At 46.7% G+C, this 13,320-nt stretch overlaps 2 protein-coding genes and 1 pseudogene across 2 annotated transcripts; 1 reads left to right on the top strand and 2 right to left on the bottom strand.

Moving 5' to 3' along the window:
- Positions 1-880: 880 nt before the first annotated feature.
- On the bottom strand, positions 881-1,782 carry LOC100281794 (VQ motif family protein). Its single transcript, NM_001154714.2, has one exon. It carries the CDS (start codon positions 1,678-1,680, stop codon positions 1,111-1,113), a length of 570 nt encoding a protein of 189 aa, NP_001148186.2. The 5' UTR covers positions 1,681-1,782; the 3' UTR covers positions 881-1,110.
- A 3,546-nt stretch (positions 1,783-5,328) lies between these two features.
- On the bottom strand, positions 5,329-6,140 carry LOC103629722 (VQ motif-containing protein 25-like; annotated as a pseudogene).
- A 109-nt stretch (positions 6,141-6,249) lies between these two features.
- Positions 6,250-7,626, top strand: LOC103631274 (uncharacterized). Its single transcript, XM_020540033.1, has 3 exons — positions 6,250-6,509; positions 6,872-7,282; positions 7,545-7,626. The coding sequence occupies exons 1-3, from the start codon at positions 6,250-6,252 to the stop codon at positions 7,624-7,626; spliced, it is 753 nt and encodes a 250-aa protein (XP_020395622.1).
- Positions 7,627-13,320: the final 5,694 nt, after the last annotated feature.

The following is a 13,320-nucleotide window of genomic DNA, read 5'->3' as shown; positions in this document are numbered from 1 at the left end:
AAGGTAGGACGACTGTGATGGATATCCAACATCTTACTCTCGGAGAGGCGATGGATGCGACGCTTTCAGAGAGGCAAGTCAAGCACTCATTTACTAGTTTAATGCTGAAAGCAATTTTTTCCAAGGGGCAGAAAGTGAAGTCGAACCTCGAAGCTTGCAGATGACATCCCTAGGATCTTTTTCTAGGGAGATGATGTGTCATAAAAGAACCAAGATATATTTTTTCCCAGAGTTTATGTTCATTGTTTGGCATGGAGCTGAATGGAAACTAATTAGGTACCGTTCGGTTGTTTGGGATTGGTGTGTCGAAACAATTTCTAACCAGATTGTTTCTCTAATTTATATAAACTTTGATTAGCTGGAACGATTCCGGGTGCAATCTGACATAAACGAACAAGACCTTAAGGACCATTCTAGCTAGGATCGGAGGGCTTTTCTACTCGCATATAACGTGTTTGCTGAATAAAAGAACACAAATAAACTGGTTCTTGTTTAGGGTATTAGCAGAACATCAAGCACTTATTAAACTGCCAAACCTAGTGCCTAGCTAGATAGGGGCCCTGTTAATTATCTTATGCAAGAGTCGTTTTCTGCCAGCCTATCTACTTACACACCACAGCATATTGTAAGCACAACACCAATCCAGCCAGACGAGCAAGAGACTTGACATAGATCCAGCCAGACGAGCAAGAGACTTGACATAGAGAGAGAGGGTTGGTATAAAAAACCATATTCCCATCAATCAAAGAAATTATTGTCTGGCACTTTCACACATTCATAGCCACCTGTTTGTTCATGTCCTTGGCAGCATTTAATCAGAGTTTTCTCTGGCTGCATGTCCACATCTCACATTTGGATTGCGAGACCAGCTGCCCCCAGATTGATCAATCTTACTATATATGATTTCACCAGTGGCCCTTACACACATATAATTCACTATTGGCATTGCACTCCTGGTTTCTTCCCCCTTAGATTGGTCATCTGGGTGCTTACATTCGCTTCACTGTCTGAAATATAAGCACCCAGATGACCAATCTGTCCAAGTCTCTCGACCAACTCACGGCGCACCAAAAAAAAAAATCCCTCAAGCTCTAGACCTAGGAATTGTTGTCAAGACGCGTACATTTCACCAACAAAGTCCATCCTGGACGAGCCAAAAGGCTGCAAGAAGTCAATGTCAGCAGCCAGGCCTTGGAAGACGCCTTCGTCCTCCTCCAGGAAGCTCAAGAACCCTCCTCCCGTGCTGAGGTCCATCCACAGGTTGCTACGGCCGAGCTCATAACCACCGAAGCCTCCTTCCTCCACCTTCACCTCGCACTTGATCTTCCTCTTCTTGGTCGCCGTCTCTTCTTGCACTTGCACCGTAAAACCGCTCTTCTCGTCGTTGGCCACCGGAGCCAGTGCCGGCCTCGGCCTCTTCTTGGACGTCTCCGTCTCATCGTCCTCACCTACCGGCGGCGTCGATGTGACGACGTCGGTGGCGGCGCAGAAGGCAGCCTTGCCGGTGAGCCGCTGCACGAGGTCCCGGAAGTGGGCGACGTCGGTCTTGATGATCTCCGGCGCGATGATGTGGATGATCTTTATCTTGGGCCGCGTCGGCGGCAGCATCGTCGGCGTCCGAGGGCGTGCCGTCCTCATGGTTGATGTGCTGCTCACCCCATCGTTGTTGTGCTCCCCCATTGATGTGCGCGGTGCGGGTGTGGGTGGAGACAAGCTAGGTAGCAGCGGCACAACCAACAGGGAAGCGGGTGCAGAGAAGAGGACGATGGTGATGCTGTGGTTTTGGTGTAGTAGGATGAGCTTGGTTGTTGTTTATATAAGGTAGATCGTCGTGCCCTTTTGCAATTAGTGCCTGCATATAGTACACACTGATCAGCTTCCATGTCCTTTTGGGACAAGTAGGTCTACTTGCTTGATGGGGACGACTGGAAACAGGCGCAGCAGCCGGCCTAGTGGAAAGTGGTTTGGAGGGGTTGCCTGCACGGCTGCACCTGCCTGTGTGGATTTGGGGGGAAACCAGTAGGAAGGATCGGGATTCAGAAGGGCTGCATCTATCCCTGTCCAAGTATCACCAACTTGCTATTTAGTACCTCACATGTTTAGACGATGTAACCCTTGGCCTTAATTATGAGTTTACAGTTGGGTCAAGCACACATGTATCAGCTAGCCCAGCATACAAGGCATCGCTATTGAAGTTCACTCCCCCTCCTTCAAGGCATCGCTATTGAAGTTCGTCTCGGCCTCAACGTCACCTTCGATCATTGCTTTCGCTTCTCGGCGTCTGGTATGCAGGTGAAGACGGGGTTCTGCATTTTGCAACATGAAGTCGAAGCTGCTACGTCAGCGGATGTGGCTCGGCAACGATGACTTGAGGCGAAACCCCCTTCTTCGTAGCTCGAATTGTTTTGGATGTTGGGCAAATACTAGAGGCGGGGCGAAGGATCATGCTCGTTGGTCAAGAATTGGAGCTGCCTCGTGTGAGGTGTTGAGGTTTGGCAACGACGGCGCACCGCAGTCTTCCTCTTGTGTCGGATTTTGGGTATATGCGTCGTTAAGTTCCTTTGACCATGTGTGGCCTGTCTTTTGGAGTTAGAGCTGCTCGTCCCTTGTATTGAGTCCGACAACGATGACTTTAGATCGACTTTGTGTTGGGGCTACTGTTGTCTAAGTGGTTTGTGCACTCTGTGTAGGTTTCGGGTCCGACTTTTTTATAAAAAAAACTCACTCAATTATATTCCTCTTTTTAATTGAAAGATAAAGCTCTTGCCATTACGTTCAAAAGTAAATAATCTCCATGTACGGAACGTTAAGGTGTAGAGTGCACTTGCTGATGCTCATTGCATGACACATCGCAGCTTGAGATCATGATGGTTGATAAATTGCACATTTTTTTTAAAAAAAAAACTCAGTTCATGGGCTTGGGTCCAGCCAATAGAAAATTTCTAACTTTATTAATGCGTCTCGTTTGACAATTTATTAGGAGATAATTCAGTGGTTAGCCACCCCCTGGTACTCATCAAGGACAACAACTTGGGTTTCCAATGGTTAAATAGACGCATTTATAAATATCATATGTGCCTTAGTGATGCATGCATGTAACTATTACGTACCTTCCATGAACCTTCTTTTATAATCTCGTCGTACTTCATCCCAAAAGATAACTATGCAATGTAAATTGCAAAATTTACCTCTCCGCATGTCATGCGTGCCTGACTTCTTTATAGGTTGGTACCAACGTAATGGTTAAATTACATACTACCACATCTCATAGTTCAAGTTCACACATGAAACAACTGCTCCTGAATTTCCAGAAACTCTCTTTCATGATAAGGACTGCCGATTTATTTAGCATCCCCTGTGTGTTGACTTCTGAAATTGACCCCAAAAAAATCAACTTGTACAATTTTCTAAACCTAACCTTTCTGCCTGGTGGTTGGGTGGAGACAATCGTATACTACGATACAAAAATGTACAACTCTAAGGCTATCTCCAACGGAGCAGCTAAAAACGTATGCAAAGCTATTATGGCTACTCATATTCACTGTAGCATCATGTATTTTCCATCCAACAGAGTAGCCAAACAGAGCAGCCAAATTCTATGGCAGGTGAGAGAAAAGCTATTATGGCTGGGCAGGAACCGAGCAGACATCTCTGATGCAAATTGGTGGGCCATTCTTGTCAGTGAGCATGAAACAAGCTATTTTTGCTATACCATTGGAAAGTGTTATATTATAGATGGACAGCTAAAACATCTATGTCAGTCAACATGCTGAATGCCTGCTTCTTTTAGCTGCCGCATGTTGGAGGCAGCCTAATTAAGACCCCTTCTGGACACATAGTTGGGACCTGCATTTGATATTTGGAGCTACTAAAAGGTAGGACTGTCAACTGTGACGCATATCCAACATCTTAATTTTGGAGGGAGGGATATGCGAAAGTACTTGACCAATTGAAATCTTTAAACCAATGTAAGTGGTGTAAATGAGAGGTAACAAAATGTAGACAAAGGAGATGGTGGGGGAAAATTATATGCATCCGGATGCAAAACTGTCTCTTTGTAGCCTCTCACATCTATCATCTACAAGTCCATACAAACAGAAATCAAAGACTACTGCTTGGTCACTTTTTTTTTCTGTTTAATCTACAAGTGATGGATGTGAGAGGATGCAGAGAGATGGTTTTGCATCCTGGATGTATATTTTTTCCGATAGATGCGACACTTTCAGAGAGGCAAGTCAAACAATCATTTTAGTTAATACTGACAGCAACTTTTCCGTTGAAAGGTAGAAAGTGAGGTCGAAGCTTGCAGATGACACCCCTAGGCTCTCTTTCTAGGGAGATGATGTGTCATAAAAGAACCAAGATATTTTTTCCCTCTGAGTTTCTGTTCATTGATTGGCATGGAGCATTGGAGCTGAATGGAAACTAATAAGGACCAGTTTAGCTATAGGAGGGCTTGTCCCAGCTGCTTCTGGGTCATTTGGAGAAAAGAGGAAACAATTTCTTGTACAACGCACCAAGCTTCTCTAGAAGCTGGAGCCATTTTGGGAGGAAAACCACTCCCAAAGAGTAAATGATATAATAGATAAATCTCTTCATCGACCCGCCATGTATCTGTCTGTTCCCTCAACTACATATTAGACTAGCATATATCGTATGTGTTTGCTCAATAAAAAGGACACCACTGGATCTTGTTTAGGATATAACAGAACATAACAGAACATCGATTACTTGCTAAACTGCCAAAAGTCTGTTCAGACCGCTGCAGCTACAATAAATAGAGATAAAATACTGTAGAAGCTGCAGCCAGATTAAAGACGCAGCGAACAAACTAGTGCCTAGAGACCCATTATCTTATGAAGAGTCGTTCTCTGCCAGCATATTGTGAACACAGCAGTACAACACCCATCCAGACGAGCAAAAGACTTTGACATAGAGAGAGGGTTGGCATAGAAAAAACCGGGCTAGCTATTCCCATCAATCGAAGAAATTATTGTTTGGCACTTTCATACACATTCATACCCACCCACCTGTTTGTTCATATCATTGGCAGCATTTAATCAGAGCATTCTGCATGTCCACTGAAAATTACATTTAACTACACCGCTGCTCATGAAAGAGAAGGGGCATATACGTAGAGAGAGGTCGACCTTGTCAGGACTGCCTAGTTTTGTTTGAGCTGCAGGTTTTAGAGCTTTTTCGAGCTTTTGATACTGAGATATGATCAAGGGTGTACTGTACCTACAATCCTACAATGCGCGAACAACAGGTTAATCATCTTGAGATATGATCTAATTGATGAGGGTCACTGTTGTGATCCTTCCGGTTCACATTCAACTTGGTTAACACAGCACTCGGTACAGAGCTAGACAGACATTTTACATTCGGATTGCGAGACCAGCCTCCAGGGATTGATCAATCCTTTCATTATTGTCATGCACTTCTGATTTATTCCCCCTTTAGATCTGTCATTTGGGTGCTTACATTCGCTTCAGTGTCTGAAATATAAGCACCTGGATGACCAATCGGTTCAAGTCTCGACCAAAGTGCAAATAATCCCTCACGGCGTACAAAAAAATCCCTCAAGCTCTAGACCTAGAAATTGTTGTCAAGATGCGTACATTTCACCAACCAAGTCCATCCTGGACGAGCCGAAGGCCGGGCTGCAAGAAGTCATGGTCAACAGCCAGGCCAGGCCTTGGAAGACGCCCTCCTCCTTTTACAGGAAGCTCAAGAACCCTCCTCCCGGGCTGAGGTCCATGTCCATCCACAGGTCGCTACGGCCGAGCTCATACTCATACCCGTCGAAGCCTAGCTCTTTCCGATCCTCCACCTTCACCTCGCACTTGATCTTCCTCTCCTTGTCGCCGCCAATCCTTGCACCGTGAAACCGCTCCTCTCGTCGTCGGTCACCGGAGCCAGTGTCGGCCTCGCCTCTTCTTGGACGTCTCTGTCTCCTCCTCTCCCCTACCGGCGGCGGCGGTGTCGATGTGACGTCGGAACAGCAGGCAGGCTTGCCGGTGAGCCGCTGCATGAACGCCCGGAAGTGGGCGACGTCGGTCTTCATGATCTCCGGCGTGATGATGTGGATGATCTTTATCTTGGGCCGCGTCGGTGGCATGGCGTCCCACGGTGCGCCGTCCTCGTGGTCGATGTGCTGCTTATAGATGTACATGAGGCACGGGCCCGTTAACCCGGCCCGAGGCCCGTTTTTTTGGCCCGGTTCGCGCCCGGCCCGGCACGTATGAAATGGGCCCGGGCTGGCACGGCCCAGTGGAGCAGGCCGTGCCTGGGCCGCTGGCCAGGCATGTGGGCCGGCACGGCACGACCTACTCCGTGCGGACAGCCCGGTCGGGGCCCGTAGCCAACGCCGTGGACAACCGCCCCCTTACCTCCTCGGCTCCTCGCCCCATGGGCCCCACCTCTCAGTCCCTCGCACTCTCATTCGCACCCGCTCGCTCCCTGCTCCCTCTCTCTCCCGACTCGGCGGCGATTGACTTGGCGAATCGGTGAATCCCCTCCGTCGCGGCGCCGCCCTGATCCAGCGACCTCGGCTTCCGTCCCCGACGCCGGTGACCTCGATCCACCAGCTCCTCTCTAACCCTAACCCCTCTCCCCTATCCAATCCCCTCTCTCTCGGTGAACTATGTGAGTTCGTGTTGTCGTCTCGCCCTCCCCTTCGGCCCTCCCCCGCTCGTCGTCGTCTCTAATCGGTCTCTGTCTGTCGTGTGTCGTCTGGGTGGCCCCCGTGTTCTCCAGCATCGGGCTCCGGTAGCACAGGTAAACCCTAACCCTAACCCTAACCCTAACCCTAGATCTTTCGTAAACCCTAACCCTAACCCTAACTGTATATTGTTCTGCTCTTTTGTAGGTCAGTTGCTGATGCCTCGTCTTCCTCCTCTGGGGTAGATCGGGCACGGCGACTGCGTGCTCCGTTGAGGGACGGTGCTGGAGTTCGGCCGTCCGCGGTGAAGGTCGCCATGGCGGATGATGACGATGTCAATCCGGTCACCGGCAACGACGACCTTCGCGCGACAGGGCTTGTCCCAGATGACGAAGACGACATCCAGGCTGATGCTGCTGCTTTGCTCGGTATCGATCTAACCTCTGCTCCTATCGATCTAAGTTCTAATCCGACCAACGCTGGTGGAGGGCCTGCTACGGCCACCGATACTCCGGACGGCTCCACCAGCACCGATGGTGGTACTGGTACCTCATCTGTTGGTAAGCGTAAATCTACTGTCTGGGTTGATTTTGATGAGGTATTTGAGAAAGTGAATGGGTCCAATGTTCGAATTGCTGCTATTTGTAGAATGTGTAAGACTCGTTTATCTGCTAGATCTTCTGCTGGTACTGGGCATTTGCTTAGACACCAGAAAGCTTGTAGGAAGAAGGTTGATCACGCTGCTAGGGTCCAGTCTAGGCTTGCTTTCAATCCTGATGGTTCTCTACACAATTGGGAATATGATCCTATTTTTGCTCGAACTGAGTTGTGTCGTCTGATTGCTAGGCTTGACCTTCCATTAGGTATTGGTGAGTCACAGGCCTGGGAGGATTATATTGCCCATGCTCATAACCCCAGGTTTACCAAAGTGTCTAGACAGACCACCACTAGAGACCTTCTGAAGCTTTTCACTGAACGACGTAATGTGCTTATCAATTCTGTGTTGCCTGCTACTTCTTCGGTTGCATTAACCTCAGATATTTGGTCTAGTAATGCTAAGGAGGACTACATTAGTGTTGTCTGTCATTATGTTAATGCTGATTGGGAATTACAGAAAAAGGTCATTGGTCTTAGGCTTATTGAGGTTAGACATACTGGTCAAAATATTGCTGAAAGAATTGGTGTTGTGGTTGAGGAGTTTTGTCTGGTTGACAAGATTTTCTCTGTCACTCTAGACAATGCTTCTTCTAATTCAAAGGCTATGGATACATTGACACCTTTGTCTGCTGGTTATTTGGGTCCTGATCCTTCTTCTAACTACACTCTTATGCATCAACGTTGTGCTTGTCATATCATTAATCTCATTGTTAAATCTGGAATGAAGAGACTGAAACCTTTTTTGGAAGATTTTAGAACTGCAATTAATTTCTTAAATGCTTCTAATTCTAGAATAGCAACATTTAAAGAGTACTGCTTAGCAAGGGGTGTTAGACCCAGAAAATTTGGCTTGGATATGGATGTTAGATGGAATTCTACTTATTTGATGCTTAAACACTTGGTCCCATACAAAACTGTTTTTTCTGTCTTCATCAATTCACATTATGAGTCACAATTGTTGCCTCCTAATCATTGGTATGTTGCTGAGAAGATTTTAGAGTTTCTAGAACTGTACTATGACTCTACTGTTGTTCTGTCTGGTGTTTATTATCCAACTAGTCCACTAGTTCTTCACCATATTCTGGAAATTGCATCTCATTTGAAAGCATGTGAAAGAGATTTAAATCTTAGAATTATTGTGTTTCCAATGCAACTTAAATTCCTTAAATACTGGAGTGACATACCTTTGCTATATTCATATGCATTCATTCTGGACCCTAGAGCTAAGATGAGAGGTTTTTTTAATGTGTTGCATTTACTTGGAGAGTGCACTGGGTGTGAGTACAATACATATTATGTTGATGTCAAAAATGAATTGTATAAACTGTTTACTAAATATGAGACTAAGTTTGGTGCAGTTAGGGCTCAAAGGGCTGCTCAGCCTTCTATTCATACAGGTAAAAGAAAACAAGCTTGGGGAAGAATATTTGGAGATTCCAGTTCAGGTGTTGTTGGTCCTCCCCCTAGCTCTACCCCTTCTGCTTCATCTTCATCTGCTATTTGTGAGCTCTCAGCCTACTTAGACAGTGACAATGCCACTTCTTATGAGGATGATTTTGATATACTTCTCTGATGGCGTGACCACAAGCTAACATATCCAGTTTTATCCATAATGGCAAGGGATATTATGTTTGTTCCTGTATCTACTGTCTCTTCGGAGTCTTGTTTCAGTTTGACAGGGAGGATAATTGAGGAGCGACGACGACACTTATTGCCTGAGAATGTGGAGATGCTGACTTGCTTAAAAGATTGGGAATTAGGAGAAAAGAGAGAACAACATGTTGTTGACAATCCAGAGCTTGAGGACTCATTCCAGAACTTATTCCTTGATGAAGATGAACCTGTTGCTGCTTAGTGACTTTTGGTATTTACTACTTAGTTCTAGTCTTCTAGATTGTGATGTGGTCATCTGATCTGTGCTTTCACTGCTTTGTGCCTTTGTCATTGAGTGATTGTGAGATAGTCATTTTGTATTGTAATATACATTTATAACAGATATAAACTTAGTGATTAAACTTTGAGCTGGCTGCACTCTTTTTTCTTTTCTAGGGTTTCTCACAAGGGTGAGTTTTACCTAGAAAGGTTTTTAATGAGGCAGCATTGCACAAAACAGCTCATTTATTATATTTGTCTATATTTTCTGTTGTTTTTTAACTTTGGTTAAATTTATCTATATTTTCTGTTGTTTGGGATCATTAGCGGGCTGGTGCTGGCATGGCCCGTTTTTTTGAGCGTGCCTAGCAGGCTGGCCCGGCACGAAAAGTGGCCCAGAGGGCCGTGCCTGGGCCAACGGCCAGGCATGTGGGCTTCTAGGCACGGCCTGTTGAGCCCGTATACCTGGGCCGGCCCATTGGCTGATGGGCCGTGCTTCCCCGGGCCCGTGCCGGGTCGTGCCGGGCCGGCCTGTTGGCCATCTATAGTGCTGCTCACCTTACCGTTGTTGTGCTCACCCATTGATGTGTGCGCGTGGTGCAGGCGTGGCCGCGTGGGTGGAGAGAGGCTAGGTACAACCAAGAAGGAAATGGTGCAGAGAGAAGAGGACGGTCGATGATGATGCTGTGATTTTGGTGTAGTAGGATGACAAGAGCCCTATTTTTTTGCATTTTAACACTTTTCTAAAAATTTTATATTTAGTATCTTGGACGACATAATCTTATTTTTGAACTCTCTTCTCGACACTACAAGTCGCGACGCCCAGCTAACATGGCATGGTGCAGTGACTTATGGTGCCAAGGTGGGACGCTAAGTGTTGCGTTGGTGACTACGTCACATGTCCAGGCGTTGAGCTCGACACCAAGATCTATAGTGCTGATATAGGCACCAAGAATTAATTTGAATGACTCACATGCATCATTACATTAATAAAATAATTACATATAGTATCGCCAATTTGGCATAGCTCTGGGTTCAAAAAATTTAATATGTGCGCGTATGATCAATCCAACTACACAAAAATATATGTGTGCATATGAATTGATCAATATGGAGATAGAAGTGTGTGTATAAATTAATCATTATGAAGATAGAAGGATGTGAAAAAATTGTTAATTATTTTTTATCCTGAAATCAGTAAAATTAGTACACTAAGTAAATAAAAATTATATGACGCAATCGATAAACTATCATATGTGTGTGGGATGGAACGTATATTGTGTTACATCATATTAAAATAGGACACTTACTTTATATAGGCACACATAAACCATGAATGAGCCACTTGTATATATTTTAGAAAAAAATCTTCACAAATGTAAAAATATAATGAATTCCTAATATACCATAGCAACAAATATCTAAGCTTCATGCCTTGACTTTTTTTAAAATTGGCATCGGAATAGCATAAATATCAAATAAATTCAATTTAAAATCTTAAAACCAGAGTTATACTAAATTGACGATGTTATATATAATCTATTTATTTATGTAATGGTGTATGTGAGTCGTTCAACTTAATTCATCGTGTCTAGCTCTAACGTAGCCCTTGCCACTCCACCTCGACACCATAAGTCATAGCGTCGAGCCATATTACCTCGTCGTTGTGGGTCGTGGCATCGAGAAAATGGTCGAAAGATAAGATTACGTTGTCAGAGGGTAAATGTAATTTTTAGAAAAATGGTTAAAATGAAAAAAATCAGGACAAGAGCTTGGTTGTTATTTATATAAGGTGCATAGTACAAGAGAGTATACATGTCCATTCGTGCGTGCTGGGCTGGCACGGCACGAGCACGGCAAAGCACGACACGATCTTGGACGTGCCGGGCACGGCCCGATTCAATTCTGTGTCGTGCCGTGCTAGCCCGCGGGCGGAAAGGCTGGCCCAAGCACGACACGAAAGGGATAGAAACGGGCCGTGTCGTGCCTGTAGCCCGGTCAGCCCATAGTGCCGGGCTGGCCCGAAGCACGATTCAAATAAAATCACAGAAATTCACAAAAAATGAGACAATCACAGATATTCACAGAAATTCACAATTCACATACACATATAGAAATTTACACAGTTCACAAAACAACCCAGAGACAATCACAGATCACAAAAGTTTATGCAAACAATATATACTAATGGAGCTTTAGTGCAATGCTGCCTCATTAAAAACCTTCAGTGGATGCATATGGCAGAGACCCTTACCCTCTTACCATTCACCAAATCTTTGACCTCTGTGAAGTCATTCCAAGCTTTAGACCTCTTCTTCCCTGCTCTATCATCTTCAACTGTGCTCTCATTGGTCGGGCTCGTGGATCCCGTCCCAGTACCACCAATAACAGGATCTATCTCGGCGTCCAAATTGACAGCAATCTGCGCTGCTGCCAAGGATGAAACGACGAGCATCCTCAGCATCATTGTGGTCCTGCAGCCTTATCTCCACGGCCTCAGCGGCTGGATCCAAGTCCATTTCCATGGATGCCGCCCGCTGGACACCCACACCACACCTCTACAGGTCCGGTTCCTCAACGGCGTGCGCGACACCAACCAAATCAGTCGGCGACCTTCATAATTAACAGAACAAAAGATAGGATTAGAGATGATGCACGACAAGCGGCACCAAACTTAACAGTGAGGAGGATGCACGACAAAATACCTACGCAGCCGGAGCACCGGAGAAAGGAGGAGGATGGAGATCTGGCCAGCAGAGATGGTGACTTGACCAAAACGAGTAAACAACGGAGGATTAAGAGAAGCCGAGTGATTAGGGATTAGGGTTAGGGTTAGCTACTTAGCTGCCTGGGAGGAGATCCACAACCGTGACAAGACGCGCCGATTCCTCAACAGCGAGCGCGGCACCAACCTAATCGGTCGACGGCCTGAGCACAAAACAAGAGAGGATTAGCGACGGATTAGTGGATTAGAGAGTAGAGGAAGATGGAGATTGGAGATTACCTGCGCAGCCGGAGCACCGGAGAAGAGAGTAGAGGTAGATCCACAACGACACAACCACAGTCCACACTCCACAGTACACAGGAGGGAGAGAAGAGGCTCTGGTTCGGCGGTTCCTCAATGGCTCGCTCAACTCAAATGGCAATGCGACGACCGGACACAGGAGGGAGAGAAGAGGGGAAGGGAGGAAGCCGAGGAAGGAAAGACCTAGTCCATACTGACGCGTCGACGTGGATGACCGGAGGGAGAGAAGAGGCTCCGGTTCGTACCGTTCGGTGGTTCCTCAACGGCGAAACCGGCGATGTCGATGCGACGACGACGACCGAGTAGCCGAGAAGAGGCCACAGCGACGACGACGAGGCCACGACGACGACCGAGCTGCGAGCGAGATGAGGCGGCCGGCGGCGGTCGGCGGGATTGGGGATTTGGGGCTAGGGTTTAGAGTATAGACAGTCGCGAGAAGGAGAGACCGAGGGAGACTGGGAGAGTGAGGGCGCCGCGTGACCGCGTGACTGAGGCGGGGGATTTGGGGGCGTGGGCGTCTAGGGTTTTCTCGGACCGACATCGTGCCTAGCAAATTTCCGGGCTGGGCCCGTGCCGGCACGCGGGTCGCTACACCAGCCCAAGCACGGCACGGTGGGCGTGCCGGGCTGACCCGAGCCTATTTTGCTCCGTGCCGTGCCGTGCCCGTGACGAGCCAATTCCGTGCCGTGCCACGGGTTGCCCATTCGGCCCGGTCCGAATGGACATGTATACAAGAGAGGGCGAGAAGGGGTTACACGCAAGCAAGACCAGGAGAAGTGTGCCACCTGAGGAGAGTCGTACATGCATGCAGCATACCAAAAGGCAAAAGCATACTCCCTTTTATAAACTTTGTTTTGAAAGGCTCGAAGTGTGTGCGCGCGCGCGCAGATTGAGCCATCAAAAAACGTAAAAAAAGAAAGGGCAGACGATGTGGAATTGTGGATGGGTGCACTTTTAGTTTTCTAGTGTCAAAATGGTGAATAGTTTGACATTGTATGTGGTGGATGGTTTGTTTTAAGTTTGTTGTACTATAAGCCGCTGGCTACTTATACATAGCTCCTGAATAATTGGCATGTGGGTTCTAGTTGGTTGATTGACTTGT

The sequence above is a fragment of the Zea mays genome, chromosome 6 (genome assembly GCF_902167145.1).
Source record: "Zea mays cultivar B73 chromosome 6, Zm-B73-REFERENCE-NAM-5.0, whole genome shotgun sequence".
NCBI classification, from domain to species: domain Eukaryota; kingdom Viridiplantae; phylum Streptophyta; class Magnoliopsida; order Poales; family Poaceae; genus Zea; species Zea mays.
Note: the sequence above shows the minus strand (reverse complement) of the source record. Positions and strands in the feature narration are given on the sequence as shown.

Coding starts and splice junctions, on each gene's coding strand:
- LOC100281794 (NM_001154714.2), bottom strand. CDS start 1,680: ATGGGGGAGCACAACAACGATGGGGTGAGCAGCACATCAACCATGAGG.
- LOC103631274 (XM_020540033.1), top strand. CDS start 6,250: ATGGGCCCGGGCTGGCACGGCCCAGTGGAGCAGGCCGTGCCTGGGCCG. Junction 6,510..6,871: donor GCGATTGACTTGGCGAATCG/GTGAATCCCCTC, acceptor GCTCTTTTGTAG/GTCAGTTGCTGATGCCTCGT. Junction 7,283..7,544: donor GTATTTGAGAAAGTGAATGG/GTCCAATGTTCG, acceptor GGTGAGTCACAG/GCCTGGGAGGATTATATTGC.